The following is a 26,001-nucleotide window of genomic DNA, read 5'->3' as shown; positions in this document are numbered from 1 at the left end:
CTATTTCTTTGTTCCAAAAAGAGCTCTAACGTGTTTTCATGTTAGGTTCAAAGAAGAGACTGTCCTGGAAAATCTCAGCTCTTTTGGAAGGGCAACTGGGATGTGAAAGCCCTGCTTCTAAATCTTCACCCTGTTAAGCTGAGCTCTCTGGCTCAGGTGGTTTTTAATTAAAGCAATTTATATTCAAAGAATGTGCACGCATGCAAGCTCACACAAAATCAATGAAGTCAAGAGAGGAAAAACAACTGATGTAACCAAGAAGTACTTACAAAGAAGGGCAAAAGAAAATTTTTCTGGTTTAATTTCTGTTTAAAGTATTTGTACACATTGCTTTATTTCAGCCAAAATCCTAACAGCGTTGCATACTGTTTACTATTCTCCCCCTCCCTCACTGTTCTCCCTAACAGTATAAGGCTGAGTTCATCCTAGATTCTGCATGGCTTCTTGCTTTTCTTACATTTAAGAAAGCACACAGTTTGGGTGCTTAGTAGAGCACATGGAATCATTTGCTGCCGCTCTCCTTCCACCAGCTCAATGGGAGTGAGGTATTAATGAGAGCGTCCCCTTAAACAAGCTGCAAAGTTTTGTCATTTCCATGAGGTTTGCTGGCATATGAATATATCCCCACATTCTTTTATGAAATACATAAATGTAATCAAATAGTTGCTTTGGTTCTTTTCTGGAGGCAGAAGGAGAAAAATGTCAAACTCTCATTGTTCAGTGTTTCTAACAGACCCCTTTTGTATAACTGCTGACTTTCCAGCACAAAGTTCCAAACTGCAGATAATAGCTTAAAAGGCTATCTGAACCCATTCTGTTATGTAGATGAAAGGAAGTCTTTACAATTAATCTATGGCATCTCTGAATAAAAAAGAAGGGCACTCATCCAAGTCATTTCCTTGGGCCAAGGCAGTGAGTGAACAGAACGAAAATGCCAAATTCTGCTGCTTGAAACCAGAGTTTGACATGGCACAGGGGCAGCCGAGAGCAACCAGATTTTTGCTTTTGACCTGTCACTGTTTGGAAATCTAGAACAATGTGTTATTATTCAATGTTGTCAGTAAATTTAATGTAAGGCATCTGACTAAAGAAAGTGTAGCATAAATATTTAGAACCTGTTACATTGCTGGTTTACAATAAAATATCTTATGAGACTTACATATTTAAAAGGAGATGAAATAATTCTAATTTAAAAATTAGAAGATTATCTTAGAAGTTCCCTGGTGGGCCAGTGGTTAGGACTCAGCACTTCACCTCTATGGCTCAGGTTCAGTCCCTGGTCAGGGAACTAAGACCCTGTAAGCTGCATGGCATGGCCAAAGTAAATAATTCAGACGACTGTCTAAAAAGCAAGGGAAGCAACTAAAAACCTATGTTTGTCAAATTGGAATGAACATACTGGGAAATATGAAGGACATGTCATCCTAGAAAATAAATCTTATAATAAAATTGTGTCTCCAAATTGTATACTACAACAAATACAATATTAAGAAATCAAATGAAAGTTATGATAGAATAAAAGAGATTTTTAAAAATTTCAGTTAATAACATCAGTTAAAATGGTATCTGCCATTCAGGGCATTTGGGTCAAATGATTTAGGATTACTGAGTTATCAGAACTAACAAGCATTTAGGGGGATCAGCTATAAATAATTATGCAGATCAATACTGTTCTGTATACAGGCAATTAATGGAAAATGTAATAAAAAAACAGATCCTGTTCACAATAAGACAGACATACACAAAATATATAATACATGAGAATAGAAATATTCTAGACCTATATTTAGGGAAAAAACCTATTTCCTTTTGACATACGGAAAGGAGGATTTGAATACATGGAGAAACATGTTCTAGATTTCTACTACTAAAGACACAATATTATTAATAAGTCAGCCTCCTCAGTTAAGCTTTAATTACTAACACATTCCTAATGAAAATTGCCAATGAAACTTTAAGGAGAACTTGACAAAAGTGTTCTTTTTAGTTTTTATGACTGGGATCCTATCCATTGATCCTTATACTGGTTGTCCAATCAGTTTAGTACATTGCCTTGTATACAATGTGTGTACAGCGTTGTATATAGCTCTGTTTAGTGCTGGGTCTCTTGGAAGCACAAATGCAGATGTTGAACTCTAGACAGTATTTGGTCACAAGGTGGTCATCCCAATAGTGCAGAACATTCTTATATTATTTTTTTTTAGATCATAATCTTAAGAAAAACTCCAAATCAAAAAATTCTTTCATAACTTGTGAATCTCAGTTTGAGAAATATTGCCCAAATGTATTTTAAGTTGTAACTGATTTTTTTTTTTTTTTTTTAAGTTCAGGATAACAGAAGGCATTGGGCAATCTTTTGTGATTGCTGTAATGAGATTCTGTGACCATTGATCCATATTTTCGACACCCATCTTGGGCTTGAACCAACTGTTCCTCCTTTGGAGATGGGCACTGAGAACCCTATTCTCCAGATGAAGAAAGTCAGGCAGCGAACAGCATTGCAAGGCTACAGAGACCATCGTGGGGAAATTTAGATTAGAGGTCAGAGTAGTGTCCAGTTGAGAGGAAAAATGAAGGGTAATCACACAATTGCTCAGCCTTGGCAGGCGCTGACAATCACTTAAGCTGTACCCATCTCCTTGTGCCTAGAAAGGACTCATCGGTATCTTAAGCCACAGTGCCCAGAGCCTCATCTAGTGCTTGTGCTAAATACACACTCCCTGGGTCTTGTGCCCTTGGGTCCTATTCAGTTACAAGGGACTGAATGAAAGCTAATTGCTTGTCTGAGACCTAGTTACAGGTCCCGAGTTTAACAGGAGCTACTAGTCCTTCCCAAGTACAGACGTTCCTTCTTGAGCAGCTGCCAGGAGCTCAGCGGCTTGGGAGCCCTTCAGATAAATAGCACCTGAGGTTATGTTGCCTCAATCACAGCATGTATGGGCACAACCCTCAGGTATTTGGGCTTGGACTTGCCTTTCAGTCAGACTGGAGAGAATGTTTCTTCAAATTAGACCAAGTTATAACCACTTCTCCAGATATCAGGGTAACATCACCCTAGCCATGTGTGCTAAAATTTTGCCTTATCATTGCTTCTCTCTCTCGAAATCTCTCTCTCCATCTTTGTATACATATTTTTTTCTATGAATCATTTGAGGGTAAGTTGGTGATGATTCCCATAATGTTTATTGTTGTGTCCTTAGTCACTCAGTCATGTCTGACTCTTTGCAACCCCATGAACTGTAGCCTGCCAGGCTCCTCTGTCCATGGGATTCTCCAGGCAAGAATCCTGGAGGGGGTTGCCCTCCTCCAGGGGATCTTCCCGACCCAGGGATTGAGCCCACGTCTCTTACATCTCCTGCATTGGCAGGTGGGTTCTTCTTTACCATTCTTGCCACTTGGGAAGTCACCCTAGCCACAGACACTCTTTTAACCAAAAGAAATCAGCAGAGAACACATCAGAGAGGCTGTGCCAAGTAGATTCCCAATGAGTGTTAAAGAAGATACCATTTAGTATAAAATAAAGCTTTCTTCTGTAGAAACCTATCTGCAATTCAGCAGAATAGTATTAGAAAATAATTTCAGTTCCACAGTTCTTATTCTTAATTCTAATGAGAGCTGGAGTCCTATTTTTAAATTACCAGATTTGACTGATTTTCATGTATGGGGTATCCTTCTGAAGCTTGTCACAGCAAGGCAAGAAGGTTACCCTCTTCCATATTATGTTATTTTGTTTGTCTTTAGTATCCCCACAGTAGGCTTAATACATTAATTAGAGGGATTTGACCTACAGTCTTTAACAGGGAGCTTCTTAAGTTAGTCAAAGTTTGAAAGACAAATATTTATAAACATGTTCCTACATGTTTAAAAGGGAGGATGTAAACCAAACTGTTAACAATGATTGTCTCAGGGGAGTGGTATTGGACAGGGTGGAAAATGTCACTTTCTGTTTCTTACATTGCTATTGTCCAAGTGTCTTTGTTTAATAATGACTCATATTTTAACTTTTTAAAAACATTGTTTTTATTTAGCATAACTTCTTCATTCAGTTGTGAAAAATTAAACTGGCTTCACACTCATGCCAGGAACAAGTATGATTCAAGGTGTATTGGAGTAAGTTGATTTGAATTGATTGACTTTAGGAGGAACTGATATATCCTAGGGTAGAGTCTCTGCTGTGAACAGGAGGCTTGTTTTCACCCAGTGTTTTTCTAATCTAAACCTCTGGATTAGAAGTAGTATGAAACCAGGAAGACTGCAAGCCCTTGTGTGGATCCTGGGTGGCAGTGACTGGTGGTCACCATGTTCTGTTGAAAGTTAGACAGGACCCAGCCCCAGTGGAACATGATGTCAGGACATAGTCACAGAATCTCCTCAGCCTCTACCACTTTAGGATTTCTGGGCAAATAGAACCTCCATGGTTGTGTTCTACTACACAACCCACTGAATTGTAGTATGTTGGGTTGCTTTTGAGAAAAAGAACATGCACTGATCTGGTCTGCTGGGAAAAATACTTGGTGAGATTTGGGGGACTCCTGATCCCATCCATCCTCTGCTGCTCCTAATCCTTTATGGGCCTCAGTTTTCTCAGCTCTACACATATGAGAAGATTGAATTTTACATGCTGCCCAAGGTCTATTTTTGCATAAAAACTTTATGGCCTCCATAGTGGTCCATAAACCAAGAATTCTGAGTAGTGAGTACCACATAGTTCCTCTCTAATCCTTTTTTATTTTAAGCCCAACTTTTTTTTTTTTTTTTCTGTGTTGGGTCTTTGTTGCTGTGCAGGCCTTTCTCTAGCTGTGGCAAGCAGGGGCTGTGCTTCATTGTTGTGTGGATTCTCATTACGGTGGTTTCTGTTGTTGCAGAGTACAGGTTTTAGGCACGTGGGCTCAGTAGTTGTGGCCCGTGGGCTCTAGGGCATGAGGGCTCAGCAGCTGTAGTGCATCAGCTTAGTTGCTCCACAGCATGTGTGATCTTCTGGGATTAGAAGTTGACTCATGTCTCCTGCACTGGCAGGTGCATTCCTAACCACTGGACCACCAGGGAAGCCCCGAAACCCAACTTCAACAAAACACAGCAACTCAGTCAGATATGTCTGTTACATGTCCTATGTAGGATGTCATGTCAGAGGAAAGTCAGTCTAATCTGCTTTGTAGGAATGGCAGTGGGAGAACTGAGAGGGGTATTGTGCTCAAGGTTTCTCATGCAATACACACGGATTCGCGATTAGGATGTAGCCCTCCATACTCCAGCCTGGAGACAAGGCTGCCTTCAAGTCGGTCTTCAACAGCGCAGTTTCTTAGAAATAGAGACCACATCTCCCATTTTCCTTCAAGCTCCAAGAATAGGGATGTATGTAGCACAGTCAGGGCAAGGTGGCGCCATAATTGATATTCTTCTGGCCAAGGCATTCCCACCCTGGTGGGGGCCACTCTCAGATGGGTTCCTGAAGTGAGTTGGTGAATCAGTCTTGGCCTGTCCCTTGTGGTATTTGAGCTGTCCCCAAGGAGCTCTTGTGGAGAGTTGGGGAGTGATACTGCATTCAAAGTGAGTGCATGAAACTTTGGCTATGTGTCATGCTCAGCTTGGGTCACTTCTAAACAAGCATGGCATTTCATGATGACAACTCTATTACACTCTATATTGTTCAAAATAACAGAGGTCAGAGTGACCTTCAGAAGCATCTGATGGGTGAATGCTAACTTGACCACTTCCTCAGATGTACATCCATATTTCTTTCTTCTTCTTCCTCTGTTTCTCTTCTATACTCTTTCTATTTCTTCCTTCTTATCTGACTGACGGCTTCCCATGGTACTCATGGACAGGTATTGTGTGTTTCTGTTGGCAGCTCAGATTCAGAGATGCTACTGAGCTCTATTTGTCAACCATCTATGACTTCCAGGTATTTTCTAAATGTCTTATTGAACATCTCTAGAACTAAACAGTCCTTGGCCTTCTTCTGTAACTGGCCAACAGACACTTCCCTTGTGTTCATTAGAAAAGCTTTGACTGAAGGTCATTTCTGTTTCAAGACATAACTGACTGAAAACCTTCCATATTCCTTACGACAATAAAAAGTCACTCTTAGCTTTCTATTTTCAAAGCCAAATATCCCCAATTTCTTGTTACTTCTCTTGTAAGTCATACTTTAATAATTTTAATTATTCTTGGAACCCTTGCTAGGATCTCTGTATCTCTTTCTTTTCTTAAAGGGTGCTAAAATGACCATGTATACGAAGAAAAATTTGATTAAAATAACCAAAAAGTTTTTCTAAAACCTACCTCTTTAAAAAAATCACAATTTATATAATACATTCCTTTTCATTTAGACCTAATCATTGGATTTTTAAACGATGGTTTCACAGAGGTAAATTATACTTAATTATACATAATTTTTCTTATCAATATTTCCATAATCTCGTTTAAAGTAGAAGGATTTTGTCTAAAAGCAAACTACTTTTCACCCATATGCTTTTCAGATTAGGTTTTTCTGTTTGCAAGGAACAAAGACTGCCCTGAGTTCTGTAAGTCCATGGGGTATGTCCAGGTCCCTGCAGACCACAATGGAGCCTGACAGCACCAGCAAGCACAGCCACTATCTTGCCTGCTTCTCGTGTTCACCCGTGTATACATCCTCTCTCCCTTTTATGTCTGCCTCGTTCTCCCCTCTAAACTGCCTGCCTTGCCGTGCTCACTCAAAGAGTCTGCTTCCATGTGCAAGCAGCTGTGACTGTGCCCACGGCCACAGTGGTCCTTTCCCTACATCACAACTTTTCACCTTGACTTACTGTTGCCACTGGGTCATTCTGTATTCCAAAGCAAATTCCCAGGAGTGGGAATCTGATAAGCCCAGCTCATCTTTTCACTCCAGCCTGTGGACTCACTGTGACCCAAGGGTGACCCGACACCCTGGATCGGGTACTCACCCGTGTCTAGTCATCTGTGCTGGGCGTGGGAGCTGGTAATTCAAGGAGCACAGTGGGGAGCAGATATCTGGCACTGCGATTGATAAACGCCTGGCACTGCGACTGATAAACACCTGGCACATCTAAACTGAATGATCCTTATAGAACTACTTCCCCCATTTTCTGAGCGTTAGTTTGAATTTCTATTGTTTTCCCTGATATTAATTTCACTAAAGTCATTATCATATAAAAATTGAGGGCATATATTCTAACTTTTTCCTACCAAATACTGATATCCAATGAAATAGATTCTAAGAATGAACCCCGTGAGATTTTCTCCACACCATCACAGGTGGACACTGTTCCGCTGAACACTACTACCTTCTGAGTTTAATCTGTAAGCCCCTACTCTAATTCAGACCAAAATAAAATCAGAAGATAACACTTTTTCTTGATTGATAAATAGTCATGTTACTGGTCAAGCAGGTGGGTCATGCATGCTGGCTTTGGAGCCAGCCCACCTGGGATCAAAATCTGGCTCCAACACTTCTGATTTATGTAACCTGGGGGACTTATGTGACCCTGCTGCTCATGACTTTTCTCATGTATTAAACAGGATTACTGAGGATATTAATGACAGGTTTTTGCAAAGATTAAATGAATGAATCAGTGAAAATGTTTGCTACTACAAGGCAAACATCCCATGAAATTTAGTTATTATTGTCACAACTAGTTCCATAAACTTTGTTGAATACTAATTGTGTAGCTTAAGCTAGTTTCAGGTGGGAGTCTGTGAATTTTACAACTCTGGTGGTCTTAAGAAAATGCACCTAGACTTCTTGTCACTTTCTACTAGTTTATGAGCCTGTAATTTTATTATAGAAAGAAATTAGACTGATTGGTTATGCTAAGCTTTTTACGGAATCATCTGTCATCTTCATATATATTATTTCATGAATTTTCTGTTATGAATCTTTTCAAATGCCTGGGATCAAATTGAGAGCAACCGCATGATTTTTCATTGCCTTCCAAAATAGTAGGTATGTAATTTATTCCAATTTAAATTTCCTTATTTTAATATGAAGTGTTTTACAAAACTAATTCTTTGAATCCTATAGAGACACTGCTCTTTGCATCATCTCCCCCCACCCCTCACCCCCGCCTCGTATTACCTCTGGGTATAGTAATTTGAAGCTGAGAGCATATTGGTGTGAAAGTCTACACTGAAATAGACACAAGAGTCACTCTTGAATCCAAGTTCATGAACTGTGAGAAGCCTAATAAGCAAAGAAATGCTATATTGCTCGTGTTAATCTTGAGCTAAGCTGCACAAGTTCTGCTCCAAGGTTCTGTCACAGTAAATATACTCGTCTTGTTAAATACACATCCCAGGTTCACTGCCTCTAAACAGGGAGCCTCTTCTAACCTCATGGTAAACATTTTGATTAGTGAGAAGTGTTTTCACATTTGCTTGTTTCAAGCATAAGTGTTTTTTCTCCTTTTCACAGAAAAACGGGGATAAGGCAATTTCCCCCCATTCATTTCCATTGCAGTTTCAGCTAGTATGTAAATACAAGGCTTGGAGGAGCAGAAAATGTCTTAAATTAACACAGTGCTTAAACTGCATTGCCCAGTGCTGGGGAGTGATGGGAAATTGGCATTCCTGATGGAGCTGTGGTGAATATTCATTTTTCCATCTGGAAATGAAGCACATGCCATTTAGCAGATTGAAAACTGGTGTGACTTCGGCCCTGTAACTACGTCAGCTTTACAATCGTGAGAATGTAACGCACATTACAAAACGAATGTGTTGCTGTAAAAGTATACAGACGAGAAATAGAACTGAGTTGGTTGCTGACGCTAATTAAGTCCATTTTTCAGAGGTAACCACCACATTAAGAACACTCATGGGTGGGGATTCAGGACTCCACTTTGATCATTATTCTGAGGGGCCAGAGGAACTTGGAAACCTTCTCTGCTCATTTCTCCACAGGATTCCAGTTTCTATAAGAATTGCCAGGATCTTCTTAGAAATATAGAATATTGAGGAAATGGAAAGAAATTGAGTCAGTCAAAGACATACCTTATGCCATAAATAAAATCCTGTAGTTAGACCTTGGATTGAAAACCTCCTGGGGACTGACAGCTCGTTCCTCTGTTAGAACTGCTCTCTGGAAATTAATGGGCTTGGCTTTGTATCTCCAACTGTTCTGCACAAATGAACCAAACTGGGAATCAGTTGGAGTCACTGAAGCTTAACACAACTCCAGCTATTGTTTACATGGCTCCCATGAAACCCCCGATGCCAAACTGATTAGATTTACAGTTCATTCGATAAGCTTGTCTGCTCATGGCACATAAGGCAGTGAACCTTTTCACAAAATGAAACTAGAGCTGGAGAGAGAGAGAAAAAACAAAGCCTTTAATGAAGAGGGAGGCTGAGAGACTTTGGTGGGAGAGCTTTTAAGTTTCTAGGAGGGCTCCTTTGTGCTGAGACTGTTCTACTTGGTGTTGGAATGACACTCTGCAATTTGCCCTCCTGCTTAACAGAAAGTCTCTGCTGCCATTTGCAAATTCATTGTGATGATGGATACGTATAATGCTGAAGGGAACTGTCAAAGACTCTTTAAGAAGAAGTGGGTCAGGGAGCATCATGTGAATCCGTGGAAGCCATCTCCAACCACACAATGGCAGACAGAGCTGCTTTTTGTTCTTCCCTTCTCCCCATACTGGAGGCTGTGAGAACCATAGAAAGCCCACTGTATTTGCAAATGCTTTGGACCTATTATTGAGTGATTGGGAATTAGTCATGGAGCGATGAAATCATCACTCCCAAATTCTTTCTAATCACCTTTTCAGCAAGTATAACTGATCTCATTTCTTTAAGCGCATGACTCAGTAGGTTAGTCAACCACATCCTGGCACTGTGGACTTGCTTCCACTGAGAAAGATGGCAGAGGACAGGTCAGCTGAGTGGAAGTTAACTCCCACCTTCAGAGGAATCCCACACAGGAACTTTATACTACATCTGTTTAGATTATCTATTGCTTCATCACAAACCACCCTGAAACACAGTGGCCTGAAACAATCACCACTTTATTAATATCTATGGGTCTGGAACTCAGGTAGGGCTTAGATGGGTGATTCTTCTGTTTCATATGGTCTCAGTAGGGATTACTTGGTTTCCAGCTGGTGGCTGGATAGGTTTGTAGGGCCAAAGATAGTTGTAGGGCCCATTCCCACACCTGGCACTTTGGCACAGATGGGTAAAACGCTGAGCTCACCCAGCCACCCCTCCTCTGCCCTGCTCCGTGTTCTTCTGTGGCTGTTCCATCATGAAAGGTGGACTTCTTACATGGTAGCTCAGGGTCCAAGAATGAGTGTTTCAAGAGTCCCAGGAATGAACGAGCTCTATGGTTCATTATGCTTTAGCCTGGAAAGTCCCAGAATGTCATATCTGCTTTCTTGACCAATTTTTATTGGTCAAAAAAGTAACAGAGGCCAATTCAGATTCAAAGGTAAGTGAAACAGACCCTACCTGTCAATGAGAGGAATGTCAAAAATTTCTATGGTCATCTCAAGTTTGCCTCAAACACTTTCTTGTGATGATATAGAAAGAATTCAGTATTATGTCATTTCTCAAATCCTTTACTCAATAAGAGGGAAAAAGTAAAGGAAAATTCTTAAGAAACTCTTACACACATACTGAGTACGCACTGAGTGCTTACTATTTAGTAAACCCTCATATTCATTGAGTGCTTAATAATATTCAGTAACAATTGAGAGATTTGTACAATGAAATATATGGCTGAGAGTAACTGTACAGATTTCAGGTAGATAGCACTTGGCTGACAATTTTACTATCAACCTTGAATAAATCACAGAGAACTGATAAAACAATATAGTCTGTATGTATTAAACTGGGACTTACACATTGGATGGCATTTCCTCTTGTTTGCCTTGTAGGTCTTTTATCTTATTGCTATAACTGTATTCCCTCACGCACTACCCATGTCTCCAGAATTCTACGTAAGCTATAATTGCAACTTGAAACCGTATCATATCATCTCTACAGGTGCAAACAGAAATCCATTTCCTTCAGTGTTTTAATTTTCATTACAGTAAAAAATATCACATCTGTAGCATGGCTTCAAGTTCAGAAACCTCAGCTCTGTCTGCTAGGATACTCCATGCATGCTTGTCTCAGAAACCTTGTCCTGAGAGGGCCTAGCTGGCATCCTCCTACGTAGGCATGTCCAGGTGTCATGGGAAGAGGGCAGGGGGCAGAGCTGGCCCAGTCATGTACTGTTGTGTACTACTGGGTGGGTCAGGTGGTGGAGGGGGAGGTTACAGAAAGCTACCACCTGAATCTTTCCTATTTCGGGCCACCATGTCTTTGCTTTGTTTGGTGACTAAAGGACAAGGTAGACTGAAGGTGATAACATTGTTAGCACTTTGGGACAGTAAACCAAAGAGTGAAGCAAACATAGTTTCCAATTGTGGGAACCTAGCCTGTTTAGAACCTGGCTGCTTTCTTTGTTCAAAGGAGTTCTGGATTTGCAGCCATCATGCTCTCCTCTCTAATCCACCCTCCTCCTCTCCCCTCTCCCTCCAGTCTCCCCCACATCTTTTGATCAGGATGTCCACTCCAGATTAGGCAATCCACTTTCACTTTTTCTAGCTATCTTCAAATTGTTGGCAGGATTATAGTATTAAAGAGCTTGACTCTAAAATGGTACCTTGTTAAGTGGCTGACTTGATGCAGGGGTTTTCTATTTCCATGAGAATTACTGATCGGAGGAATCTGGGTGGAGAGGATATGCCCTTTGAATAATGTGCATTATTGGGTATGCTCCTTTTTAAAAAGGTGCTTCCTTTAAAGAAAATATGACACACTTTCTTTAAAACCCCTTCAACTTCAAAGAAATCTTCTGGCATAAAAGTTATGATTGGTAAAAACCCTTAGGTACCCTGGTGGTTTAGTCGCCAAGTCATGTCTGATTCTTGTGACCTGCCTGGCTCCTCTGTCCATGGGATTCTCCAGGCAAGAATACTGGAGTGGGTTGCCATTTCCTTCTCCAGGGGATCTTCCCAACCCAGGAATTGAACCCAGGTCTCCTGCATTGTAGGCAGATTCTTTACCAACTGAGTTATAAGTCAGTCGTTTTTTAGTAGCTTCCATGTTCCAGGCTTGTACTGAGGATACAAAGATGAATAAAGCATGGAACCTACTGTGAAGGAAATAACAGTTTAACAGATGGTTGTATAAGCAGATAAATCATAATATTACTCAATATGAAGTAGAAGAGAGGTATATGCCGAGTGTTGATAGAGTCTGAAAAGGGAGTGCCTGGGCAGATGAATAGGTTGTCCACTTAATGCTACTATTCTCTTTGAATATTTATCCTAAGTGGCTGATGACTGGAATATATACATATATATATGTAATTTTCAATTAATATTTGAAAATATTTCAACATTGGAATATATTTTAAAAATACACATAACCCTGAAACTATTTTTCCTGCATTTGAATCATTAAAAAAATGCAGATTGAAAACTGTTTATAACCCCTAAAGACATTGCTAGATGACTGCGGTCAACACATAAAGAAAGTCTCAGAGAAATAGATGTACGAATTTTGGTTATTTACAGAGTGTAAATTAGGAAATTCTAATAGGCCTTCAAAATCAAAGAGCTGACTGTCTCCCATACTCTCTTACCTCCTTCTCAACCAATGTGGCATTTACCTGAAGGTTTCTGTAACCAACAGCAACTAGGGTTGGGTTGGCTACTTGGGGAAAGCAAACTCTTTCTGGAGCAATGGGGTGGAGACTCTATTTCCTACTAGGATCCAAGGCTGAAAAATTCACCGTGGCTCATTGCACTCGGTAGAGCACGAATCCCCCTGGTTAGCCTTTCTATACTTCCATCCTCCTATGAGCAACAGGAATAAGAAGCATGTGTTCATGTATGGACACAACAGCCTATCTGATAAAGTGTGACTGCTAGTCTTTTCCTGCCAGAGAACAGCTTTGATTGAGATTATGTTTCATGAGCTGCTACAATTCCTTGTTTGGGAGGCAGGAAATTTGTTCTCAGTGGACTGTTCGTCAGCCAAGGCTGAAAAAAGGTATGAAGGTGTGGTCTCAGTTATGAAGTCAGAAGTCGGGATATCCTGAATTTGGTAGAGATCCTGACATTCTCTCTAACGAAAAGTCCTTGCTTAGATGTCTCCAGACATGAAATAGAACAATGCCTTTTGTTTTGTGGAGATGCACTGATCTTCTACAGGTTTTGAAAATGAAATGTGGTGTAAGTATCAGTGAGTCCACTTTTCTGCCTTTCACCAGGGAGTATCTGGAAATACCTTGTATAATGCAGGACTGGTTAGCCTCTTAGTTTGGATCATGTGATCTAGGACAGCAAAGTTATTGTTATAGACACATTCTTGGCTGTTAGGTGGTCCAAATTTCTGCATGCTTTTTCTCATTTCCTTGTTATTTGTTCTTTATAGTGGTTCTTTTTTTTGTATTTGTTCGTTATTCTTAGGGCAGAATGTATTACATTGCCTTCAAGTGTGTTGTCGAATGTAGTAAGTACTAAATTATTTGTGTGCAAATGGCTTGCTTTCCAGATTCAAACATTTTGAAGAAATTTTGAAGTTCAGGATCTGATTTCCCTCTGAAGTGTCTGATGATTCATTTTAAGTGGTAGAAGCTGCTTTAATATAAGCAGCAAGATATGTTTGATAAGATAAAGCTAAAACAAAATAACAATGATTTTTACGTTGGCTATGACTTTTGATAATCCTTAGCACTAACTTCCCCTGGTCAATCAGATTGTGGAAATAAGAAGATAAGGATATGTTTGGAAATGTCCAGCTTTCATCTCTTTCTACTACCGGGATTCCTGGCTGGCTAGAGAAAAAGTCCTCTGAACTTTTTCTCTTTCAAACTTACGATATTAAGTTTAGAACCCACTGTTGCTCCTGCAAAGACTGGTAGGAGATGGAAGTGGTCCAGAGTCAGGGTTAAGCACAAACTTGCTTCTACCCAAACCTCAGGCACTGAGAAACTATGATATGACAGAGATCATTTGCCAAACTATAATAAAAAGGAATGGCTTATCGTGACCACTTACATCAAGTGAATGTGGGGTGCAGGTGACCTCATTCACATGCCTCCTCTTCCTAAGTATCTCTGACCTGGAGCCCCCTCTTTTTTTATATTCTAGTATATTTTCTTCTTCATTTTCACAGCTACTATTCTATTCAGCCCATATTTAATAGCAGACATTGCGCTCTCACAATGTCTCACACAGGTAATCTCATTTAATTATTACCACAATCTAGTGAAATAAGATTTCTGGCCATTTTACAGATTAGAAAATTGAGTCCTAGTGAAGTACGGGGACCTGCTCCAGGCCCTCTCCTGGGAAGTGGGTGAGGCTAAGCTGTTTCTCTTGAGTGCTTGCGTTGACCTGAATTAATACACTCCAGAGAACACTGGGTTAAGTTCTAACTCAGAATCAGCTTGTCTTCCCCCTCCCTCCCCACCCCTCGCCCAGTGAAGATATTTTTATAGAAAGCTAGAAAAAATTTTAAAAATGTCTCCTCTAAGTTCAGCCTGTCAAGACTGCATTTGTGTGGCATGAGATACACAGCTTCATGTTTGTTTCTGAAGATGGTAGGGATGGAAAGCCAAATTTTCCAGTGGGGTTTTCACCTCAGCTTTGGGAGCTCAACTTTAAATTTAACTTGATTCATTTAAAGTCTGAGTTTATTTCTGGTTGGCTAGCAAAATGTGGCTTCTTGGCTTAGAAAAATTCCCTCAAAACAAATTTGAGAAAAGAATCCCACATAAAGTGGCAACGTGAAATACTGTACAACATTTAATGAGTTAATAATAATGGAATGAGAAACATTCAACTTAAATATACTTTAAAATAGATCTGGTGAACTTAAGGGTCTATTGATGGATGAATGCATAAAGAAAATGTGATATATATTTCATATATATATATATATATATCACAATGGAATATTAACCAGTTATAAAAAAGAAAGAAATGCTGCTGTTTGAGACAACATGAATGGACTTTGAGGGCATTGTGCTAAGTGAAATAAATCAGACAAAGACAAATACTGTAGGATGTCACCTATATGTGGAACCTGAAGAAAAAACCAAAAACTCAGAGAAACAAAGAACAGATTGAAGATTACCAGAGGTGGGTGGTGAGAGAAATGGGTGAAAGTGGTCAACAGAAACAAACTTCCAGTTTATAAGATAAATATGTTGTGAGCTTGTAACGCACAGCATGGTGACAATAGTTAACTATACTGTATTGGATATCTGAAAGTTGCTAAGATAATAAATCTTTAAGCTCTCCTCACAAGGAAAGAAACTAACTCTGTAAGGTAATGCATGTTAACTAAACTTATTGTGATCATTTCATAATATATACATATACTAAATCATTATATTGTATACCTTAAATGTATACAATGTTCTATGCCAATTGATGCAAAGAAATAGAGGAAAACGACAGAATGGGAAAGACTAGAGATCTCTTCAAGAAAATTAGATATACCAAGGGAACATTTCATGCAAAGATGGGCTCGATAAAGGACAGAAATGGTATGGACCTAACAGAAGCAGAAGATATTAAGAAGAGATGGCAAGAATACACAGAAGAACTATACAAAAAAGATCTTCACGACCCGGATAATCATGATGGTGTGATCACTCACCTAGAGCCAGACATCCTGGAGTGTGAGGTCAAGTGGGCCTTAGAAAGCATCACTACGAACAAAGCTAGCGGAGGTGATGGGATTCCAGTCGAGCTATTTCAAATCCTGAAAGATGATGCTGTGAAAGTGCTGCACTCAAATTTGCCAGCAAATTTGGAAAACTCAGAAGGACTGGAAAAGGTCAGTTTTCATTCCAATCCCAAAGAAAGGCAATGCCAAAGAATGCTCAAACTACCACACAATTGCACTCATCTCACATGCTAGCAAAGTAATGCTCAAAATTCTCCAAGCCAGGCTTCAGCAATACGTGAATTGTGAACTGTCAGATGTTCAAACTGGTTTTAGAAAAGGCAGAGGAACCAGAGATCAAATTGCCAATATCCACTGGATCATGGAAAAAGCAAGAGAGTTCCAGAAAAACATCTATTTCTGCTTTATTGACTATGCCAAAGCCTTTGACTGTGTGGATCACAACAAACTGTGGAGAATTCTGAAAGAGATGGGAATACCAGACCACCTGACCTGCCTCTTGAGAAACCTATATGCAGGTCAGAAAGCAATAGTTGGAACTGGACATGGAACAACAGACTGATTCCAAATAGGAAAAGGAGTACGTCAGGGCTGTATATTGTCACCCTGCTTATTTAACTTATATGCAGAGTACATCATGAGAAACGCTGGGCTGCAAGAAGCACAAGCTGGAATCAAGATTGCCAGGAGAAATATCAATAACCTTAGATATGCAGATGACACCACCCTTATGCCGGAAAGTGAAGAAGAATTAAAGAGCCTCTTGATGAAAGTGAAAGAGGAGATTGAAAAAGTTGGCTTAAAGCTCAACATTCAGAAAATGAAGATAATGGTATCTGGTCCCATCACTTCATGGGAAATAGATGGGGAAACAGTGGAAACAGTGTCAGACTTTATTTTTGGGGGCTCCAAAATCACTGCAGATGGTGATGCAGCCATGAAATTAAAAGATGCTTACTCCTTGGAAGGAAAGTTATGACCAACCTAGACAGCATATTAAAAAGCAGAGATATTATTTTGCCAACAAAGGTCCATCTAGTCAAGGCTATGGTTTTTCCAGTAGTCATGTATGGATGTGAGAGTTGGACTGTGAAGAAAGCTGAACACCGAAGAATTGATGCTTTTGAAGTGTGGTGTTGGAGAAGACTCTTGAGAGTCCCTTGGACTGCAAGGAGGTCCAACCAGTCCATCCTAAAGGAGATCAGTCCTGGGTGTTCATTGGAAAGCCTGAGGCTAAAGCTGAAACTCCAATACTTAGGCCACCTCATGCGAAGAGTTGACTCATTGGAGAAGACCCTGATGCTGGGAGGGATTGGGGGCAGGAGGAGAAGGGGACGACAGAGGATGAGATGGCTGGATGGCATCACCGACTCGATGGACGTGAGTTTGAGTAAACTCTGGGAGTTGGTGATGGACAGGGAGGCCTGACGTGCCACAATTCATGGGGTCACAAAGAGTCAGATATGACTTTGCGACTGAACTGAACTGAAAACTGGAAAAATGAATAAAATGGATCTAGGTGTTAAAATAAAGTAGAGCTGGCAATTTGGATTCTCTTGATCCCAACCAAAGGCAGATTGGTTCTTATAAAATGTGCTGTGACCTAGACCAAAAAAAAAAGCCAAAATGAAAAGCATTAAGGTTCAGTGTAGAAGGAAAACCCCTGAACACATATATAGAGACAAAGCAACTGAGGAAAAACTTTTTTTTTTCTGAAACAAAAATCTACCACTGAACAGTTTAAATCCAAGTTTGGAACAGTTTGCAATATATATATATATTTATATTTATAAATATAATTTACATTTTAAATAAATATAAAGTATATATTTATATATAAACAAATAACATAAATACATTTATTTTCATATATACAAAATATACAAATATGCTTATAAGTATATAATAAATACATATTTATTATATTTATATATAACTAAATATAAATTATATATTAAATATAAACTAGTTTTCAAAACTAAAGGTATACCACAAGTCAGTGCCTAACTTGTAAAAGCCAAATTTTTAAAGCTCATACAAGGGTGAAAGTTCTGGTTTGGACACAACACTCTTTTCCTAATATTTATTTTTATCTATTTATTTGGCTGCACTGGATCTTGTGACATGCTAACTTTATTCATCCCCAAGGCAAGGCATTACTTTACCAACAAAAGTCTGTCTAGTCAAAGCTATGGTTTTTTTCAGTAGTCATGTATGGTTGTGAGAGCTGGGCTATAAAGAAAGCTGAGCGCTGAAGAATTGATGCTTTTGAAGTGTAGTGTTGGAGAAGATTCTTGAGAGTCCTTTGGCCTGCAAGGAGATCTAACCAGTCAATCCTAAAGGAGATCAGTCCCTGAATATTCATTGGAAGGACTGATGTTGAAGCTGAAACTCCAATACTTTGACCACCTAATGCGAAGAACTGACTCATTGGAAAAGACCCTGATGCTGGGAAAGATTGAAGGCAGGAGGAAAAGGGAAAAGACAGAGGATGAGATGGTTGGATGGCATCACCAACGTGATGGACGTGAGTTTGAGTAAACTCTGGGAGTTGGTGATGGACAGGGAGGCCTGATGTGCTGCAGTCCATGGGGTCACAAAGAGTCAGACACACCTGAGCAACTAAACTGAACTGAAGGTGAGGCGACTCTGTGTTGGGGGAGGGTTGCTATCATCTCTACTTCGTAGCTGGGGAAGCTGAAGTGGAGAGAGACTGAATGATTTGTTTAAGGTCACCTGACTGGTGTGGAGCAGAGATGGGATTTGAAGGACTTGGGTTCCACAGGCCACGTGCTAATCACTCTGACAAATGGCCTTCATTAAAGGGCTGCAGGGAATATGTGAAGCTGTTGATACAGAACACAACCACAGAAGAATAAAGAGACACTTTAATAGTTTCCATGTTGCCTAAATGCAGCAAATATGATATCCTTGCTATTGGTGATGATGAAGTCAGTAGAACACGGAACCTGAGAGCAAGACTGATTAAAGTAGGTCCCAGAAAATGGAAAATATATCAGGCATGATGTGAGTTTCTCAGAATCTACAAGGGTAACCCATAGTTTAAAATTATTGCAAGCTCTTCAACCAAAAGTGGGATATAGAACAACAAAATTTCTTTTGTAAAGTGTATTGGTAAAATACAAGAATTCGAAAGCTGTCAATTGAGCAAATGCCTCTGTTCATTGCTTTCACTGTTTTTTTTTTTTTAATTTAAAGTTTTCAGTTTGTAAAATTTCTTCTATGGTATCATCACAAAAAAGGCCTATGACACAATTTTGTCATAACCGGATTTGTGCCCTTTGGATTTCTTATCCATAAGTGTGTGTAATGCCATCTGATGGTCAGCATACCTTTATTATCAAGCTATCTTTCTCCCTTTGGTCCCAGACAAGTTTCTTCTTTTTCCAGATTATTTTTCCTTATAACTATGTACCTCCCTCCTCAGATCTTTCCTTCATAATTTCTAGATTTCTTGATTCTTTCATTCCTTTGGCCCTATAGGCTGACAGTGTTCTCAGCAGATCCTGAAGGACTTCTAAGTTTCCCTTTTCTAAGACACCTCTATTTACCACAGAATTGACAACTAATTCACAAAACACGATTGTTACAGTTAATCAAGAAGAGGGGACAATCTTCAAAGGGATTATTACTAAGACTCAACTTCAAGTATGTTTGGTATCACAGCCAGAGGTAGGTGGAAGGCAGGAGCAAAAGTCATACGTGATGGGCATGTGGCACACTCCAGAACAAGACTCTCATCCTTGTTTTCCTTTATCCCTCACTTCTCCTACACAAGCATTGTTCATTAGTAGCACTATGTTTTTGGCTTCCCAGGTGGCTCAGTGGTAAAGAATTGCCTGCAGTGCAGGAGATACAGGAGATGTGGGTTCGATCTCTAGGTCGGGAAGATCCCCTGGAGAAGGGAATGGCAACCCACGCCAGTATTCTTGCCTGGAACACTCCATGGACAGAGGAGCCTGGAGGGCTGCAGTCCATGGATCACAGAATCAGACATGACTGAGCAACCGAGCACACAGCACTATATTTAAATTTAACATTATGTAAAATTTCAGTTTGAGCTCAGTTGATATTTGAGATCAACTAGCTAACTCCGGCTATTCAAACATCATCCACTAAATGTATCTTGGGGAGGAAGCAAGATTACTCTTGGAAGCAGGGTGTGATATTCGGTATAGTTAACAGCTGTTATGACATGGGCACACCCAATTGGAAGATGCCCTTGTAGTGCCAGGCAGAGCTTGAGGGCTCAAACCTATTAGTTGCTGAATTGTGGGAAAGTTGGCAGGTCACAGGAAAGTGCCAGGGTGGGGCCGATTGAATTTGGGGAGCTCATGGCATGGCTTTTATCTACCAGTTCAGGAGTATTTCAGCAACCATTACAGCCCCATCAGTGCTCCTGCTGAGTACCAGCCTACACTGAGGTTGTGCTCTAGCTATAATAGCTGGGACCTGTCCCTCTGGAATAGTATGTGTTTAACATGAAAAAGAAAGGTTAATTTGCATGAAAAATCATATTGCAGGTGTTTCTTAGCTTGCTAGATTATAATCTACAATAGTTTCTCAATCTTATCACAGTTACCACGTACAGGTTAAAATAGTATGACCTTCAAGACTGTCTACTGAACTTGACTATATTTGACTGAAGGTATTGATTGGAAGAAGAATTGATGCTTTTGAATTGTGGCGCTGTAAAAGACTCTTGAGAGTCCCTTGGACTGCAAGGAGATCAAACCGGTTGATCCTAAAGGAAATCTACCATAAATATTCATTGGAAGGATTGTTGCTGAAGCTGAAGCTCTAATGATTTGGCCTTCTGATGCAAAGAGCTGACTCATTGGAAAAGACCCTAATGCTGGGAAAGATTAAGGGCAGGAGAAGTGGGCAGAAGAGGATGGGATGGTTAGACAGCATCACTGACTCAATGGACATGAATCTGAGCAAACTCTGGGAAATAGTGGAGGACAGAGGAGCCTGGTGTGCTATTGTCCATGGGGTCCCAAAGGGTTGGACACAACTTCACAACCAAATAACAACGATTGGGAGAGAAGTGGGACATACCCCACTTCTAGCAGCTGTTACCACCTGTGGACCCTTGTCATGTTCAGGTGGCTTTTCTGTGTGGTACAGGCTGCTCCCTGGGTACAAATACCCCTTGAGGCCACGTGGCACGTGACCCTGCCTCCCTTCTCCCCACATGCATATTCAGAGCTCCAGCTCTTCCCTGGGACTCACTCAGCTTCTATTTCCAAAGTAGGGATGTAAGATCAAGGCAGGCTCCCCAAGGCATTCCAGGAATCTTTGAGCTAGCACTTTCCGCAGACTGCTGAAGGCCATGGACCCCTAGAACAATGTTTTTAAATGCATAAAATACATAGAAATATAAAGGAAACCAATGCTAAATATTAGGAAGGAAATACTAAATATTAGTTAAAGGATTAGTGAAAATAAAAATGTAAATTTTGTTGTCATCCAAATTCAGAGTAACCTGAATTCTCTCTCCTCCTGGGTTAAGAACCCCTGCAGGATAAAAACACCCCAGGGGTCAACACCTCACTAGAGGCCCCACCTCTTGTGCTGGAGGCTGGAGGGTTTAGGCCACCCACGCTGATCTCGGAGAAGTCTCTAGGCAGGGAAATTCTCCTCCCAACTAGTTCCGGGAATTTGGGGCAGGAATGAAGGGCTCCTGAGCGCCTGGGTGCCACTTTAAATAACTCTTCCTTCACTGATGAGGACCTTCTCAGCCTGGGAATACCTGGAAATCAAGTTTTAAGTTGCCTACACTAGTGTGACTTTTCCCGCAAACTCTCCTTTCCACCTGGACGCAGATCCCTGGAGACACTGGGACAAGGCTGAGCTTCAGTTTTCTCATCTGCAAAAAGAAAATACCCACGTCAAAGGATTGTTAGGAGCAAGAAATGAGATAATAGCTGTGAGTTTGCAATTGCGCAACCCTCTTAAAATCTGTGCTGTTATCGTTTTTGACGTTAGGTCTATGAGGACAGAGGACAATCTATACAGCTCCAGTCCCCAAGTACCGGGCCCGCGTTAAGCGCTCCATAAACACTTGTGGAATGAATGAACGCAGCCTTTGCACGTGGGTCGGCGAGCACCAGGGGCTCCCGGCCTGCCGGCGCATCACCACTTGTTTTTAGAACAGGTAGTAAACGCCTTTCCGGCTCTGTGCCGCACGGCAACCACAATTCAAGCGCTTTGCTCCAGGAGGACCCGCAGGCTGGGACTGCCCGGCCCGCAGCTCGCCTCCGGGTCTCCCCCGCGGCTTCCCGACCAGGTGTGGGGATGGCGGGGGCGGCGCAAAGGGGCAGCGCAGGGTCGCACCGCAGCCCGGCGGGCCGCAAAGGTGCCGGCGGCGGGCGCGCGAGGAGGGGCCAGGGGATGGGGAGGGCCGGGGCGGGGCCGGCGTCCTCGTCACTTGATAAAACGCCTGCGAGTCTCCAGAGAACAACGGGCTCATTCAGTGGTCGGGAGCTGCCCGCGAGGGGGAGCGGCCGGGCGGAGAGCGCGACTCGTCCCGGGGGTGGGGCCGGGCGCGGCGGCGAGAGGAGACCGAGGTGGCCGCGGCGGCAGCGGCGCTGTAGCCCCGAATCCGGCCCGAAGCGCGGGGCGGCCGCGCAGTTTCCCGCTCCCCTCTCGGAGCGCCGGCCCATGGCGGCCGCGGGGCGGCTGTGGCTGCTTTACCTGTCAGTGGGGCTCCTGCCGCGGCTCGGCACCGCCTTCAACTTGGACACCCGCGAGGACAATGTGATCGAGAAAACCGGGGACTCCGGGAGCCTCTTCGGCTTCTCGCTGGCGATGCACTGGCAGCTGCAGCCTGAGGACAAGCGGCTGTGAGTTCCCGACTCTGTCCACCCCACCCGGGCCCCGGCCCACGCGCGAACCAGGTCGAAGGCTCTCCGCGTTCCCGCCGGCCGGCCCTGCCCGGTCCGGCACTCAGCAGGCTCCGGGGGAGCGGGGCCCGGCGCCCGGCGCCCCGCGCGCTCCCCTCCGGCCCCGCCTGGCGCGGCGCCTTCCCCAGTGCAGCCCCGGAAAGAGAACCCGGGGGCCGACTCTGCACACCGCGGCCCCGGTGCCAGGCGGGGCTGTCCTCGGACCGGGAGAGTTTACTTTTTTTTTTTAAACAAAGTGCTTTCCGGCGATCCTTCCCTCCGGGCATGTTTGCTGGGAACCCGGCAGGTGGCACGCTTTGCTGAGCTTCACGTGCGTGTTGAGTGGGGGATGACTTGGGGTGTACGGGGGTCGCTGTTTTCGCTGCGGTGAGATGACTGAGAGGGTCGTTAGGGAGATCCAGGCCTTTCCCAAACACAGAGAACACCCCGCCCCACCCCGCCCGCTCCCCAGCAGACTCGCGCGCCTCGCAGAACTTGGAAAGCCACCTTTCATCACGTCCTGCGAGGCTTTCCCCTAAGGGCAGGTTCCCTGGTAGGCGAGACTTTTACACGCCTCCCCCGCTTTTAAAAAGATGGACCCAACCAAGCACCTGTTCCGCAGAACTAGATCAGCTGAGAAAATAAGACCCTGTTAGTGGTTTGGCCGACCCCCCACCCCCACCCCGCACAAGCCACAAAGCGTCCGGCGCCACCCGAGACCCGGTGGGCCCCAGCCCTGGGAGGCCCTGCCGAGGGGTTAAAGCAAAATGTCCGATCTAGGTTGGGGGCTTTGCAAATGAGGTCTGGAAGTGACAACCCCCGACCCCCCCCAACACCGTGGCACAGCGGTGCTCCTCCAGGGAGAAAGTGGAGACCGGCACTCGTAGCTTCTCCTTTTCTTTCTTAGACAGTGTTTGGTTCCCACATGATCAAACTGTTTAGGCAGGAGAGGGTATTTGGGAGCTTAGTGGCTTTAATCGCTGTGGGGCCGCATTCTTGATCTGGGCTACCGAAAAATAAACTCACAAAAGGTCTCGCACCCCCCACCCCCAGCCCTTTGGTTGAGCTGAGGTCCTTCCAGGACCAACAGACCGAAGAATGCAAAGTACAGCCACAGAGGACAGGACTTTATGAGAGGGGGATGGGGTTTTAGGGCTGCAGAGAAAATCTTGATTTCAGTAATTAAGAACTTCGGAATTGGTGAAGGTTGTAGGTGCCTGAATCTTAAAGTCAGATTTTTCTAATAACACCTACCAGTGAAGCAAAGAAATTAGTACAGGGTGGGAAGGCCGGGGGAGTGGTCTGCAGGCCTGAGCAGCTGCTTATACTCTATTTTCTCTCAGCAGAAATAATTGTGATGCTGTAAATTTGAAATGAAAGGTGGTTTCTGTTAACTCAGTTAATAGATGATGTTTGCTGTCTCTGAGTACTTGAATGTGTTGATGAGCATTCACCCATATGGAGAATGAACTCGTTAGTGCAGAAATGACCACGGGCCAGCAGAGGGAATATATTCTCCTTGGCATTCTCTGCACTAGTCCTCTGCTGAAGCTGGTGGTTTCCTTGAAATACTGGTTCCAGCAAACATTGTGAAGGGGAAGTAGTGTGGCGGAAAGTTATCTGTAGGGGTGGAGATTTGCAGAAGATGGTTTCAGCCAGGATCTCTGTTGTCACCAAGGTTAGTGGTGTGCTTGCTCAAACTTGTTCTTGCTGGTGGGCTTCTTTGCTGTTAGACCTGCTGCAGGTATGTAAGAAGCAGCCTGTGTTTGGGGACTGATGCCTTCTAGAAATGCTCTTAGGGACTGACAGAGAGGAGTGGCCCACTTTAAGGGAACTGTATCTTTCTCTGGACCTGGGAGTGTGGCAACAGCCCACTCTAGGGGGGGCTGTGATTTTTCAGGTGCCACGCCCCCACCTTCTTTTGGTAAAGTAATCTGGCAGCACTAGCCTCACCCAGGAGAACCAGTACACACAGGCCATACCCATATTAGTTGTCACCTTTGTCAGTAAAAGATGTGGGTGTAAAGTAACAGCCGGTAAGGTTGAGACCCCACAGCTTATGGGCCAGCCTCCTAAACTCTGTACTTATTGGGAGTATTTCAGGGCACTGGTGAGAGAGACCTAAGCTCAAAATTCCTTCTTGGTATTTCGCAGCTGTTACTTTGAGCCTTGGTGTTTTTTATCTGTAAAATGGAGCTGTTACTACTGCTCAATAGGCTTGTTGTAAGGATTAAGAGATAACATGCAAAGTGCCTAATTCCTGCCTGGCATGGGTATTTGCTGACTAAATGGTAGTTGTTAATGGTGATGCATTTAGAAACAGTAACTGAATTCCTCCTGTGTGCCTGTGACTCTGCAGGTGTTAAACATCATATGAGTCTCACTCTGCCAAAGAGTGAAATCGAAGGTTATTGGCATTGGGTAAGTTAAACTTAATCACATTTATGAACCCCATTTTCAAAGCATTTTAACTTTAATCAATCTTAGATTTACAGCAAAAGTAAATGTCTCAAACAAGGGACTTCATTGAGGCAGAAGAAGTAAAATATCAAAGATGTGTGAGCATGTCAGATGAATGCAGCGTTGTGGGAACAAACCATAGATTTTTGTGGGTTAAACTTTCTACGATGCTGTTTAAATATTTCATATCTTAAACTCTAAGATTAACTCTAAGATTTTGTAACAGAATAATATTGTATCTGAGAGCCTTAAAACATGTTTGTTGTTGTTATTTAGTTACTAAGTCATATCTGACTCTCTTTCCTTAAGATTTTCCAGGTTAGAATACTGGAGTGGGTTGCCATTTCCTTCTCCAGGGGATCTTCCTGACCCAGGGATCGAACCCATGTCTCCTGCTTGGCAGGCAGATTCTTTACATCTGAGCCACTGGCTATTCCTAAAACTTTGGGGACTGTAAAACTGAAATAGAGATCATAAAACTTCACTGGGCTTTTTAGGCTAGATATTAAAGAAGTTTGGCTGAGTTACTGAGGTCAGGATCTAAGGTTGAGTCACCCCAACTAGGTAGAAAGTATGGGATGGCATCTGTGGGTATGTCCATCCTGTGAGTCAGCCCTTTTTACTCTTCTGGGAAGAGCTGAGTCTGGGTGTGATTGCAGGACAGAATCCAGAAGGAATAGATCTTTAAGTTATATCTTCGATGCTGGGAGTGATGCTGGGTTTATCCCAAATGACATTTTCTTTTTGGAAACTTCCTGATCGCCACTGTCTTCCAAAGGCCCACCAGGCCCACTGTTGCTTCTGTTTTGACTCTATAATGTTTACTCTTGGTTTTTCTCGCACCTGTGATGCTCTTGCTCTTAAAATCAATTTTACTGAACTAGAGATCGTCTAGTCTAGCTAGATAAAGAAACTTTATAGATGAAGAAACTAAAGCTGAAAGTTA

The 26,001-nt window shown here is 42.4% G+C and overlaps 1 protein-coding gene across 4 annotated transcripts in view; it reads left to right on the top strand.

Moving 5' to 3' along the window:
• Positions 1-22,374: 22,374 nt before the first annotated feature.
• The window catches only part of ITGA6 (integrin subunit alpha 6), an 85,581-nt gene continuing 81,954 nt past the window's right edge, over positions 22,375-26,001 (top strand). For all 4 annotated transcript variants that reach the window (XM_068969053.1, XM_068969051.1, XM_068969050.1 and 1 more), the window contains exon 1: positions 22,375-22,556. In XM_068969053.1, coding sequence (XP_068825154.1) covers positions 22,375-22,556 — 182 coding nt within the window. The remainder of the gene's footprint in view (positions 22,557-26,001) is intronic.

This window comes from Capricornis sumatraensis, chromosome 3 (genome assembly GCF_032405125.1).
Source record: "Capricornis sumatraensis isolate serow.1 chromosome 3, serow.2, whole genome shotgun sequence".
In the NCBI taxonomy this organism is placed as follows: Eukaryota; Metazoa; Chordata; class Mammalia; order Artiodactyla; family Bovidae; genus Capricornis; species Capricornis sumatraensis.
This window is presented reverse-complemented; position numbering and strand designations above follow the sequence as displayed.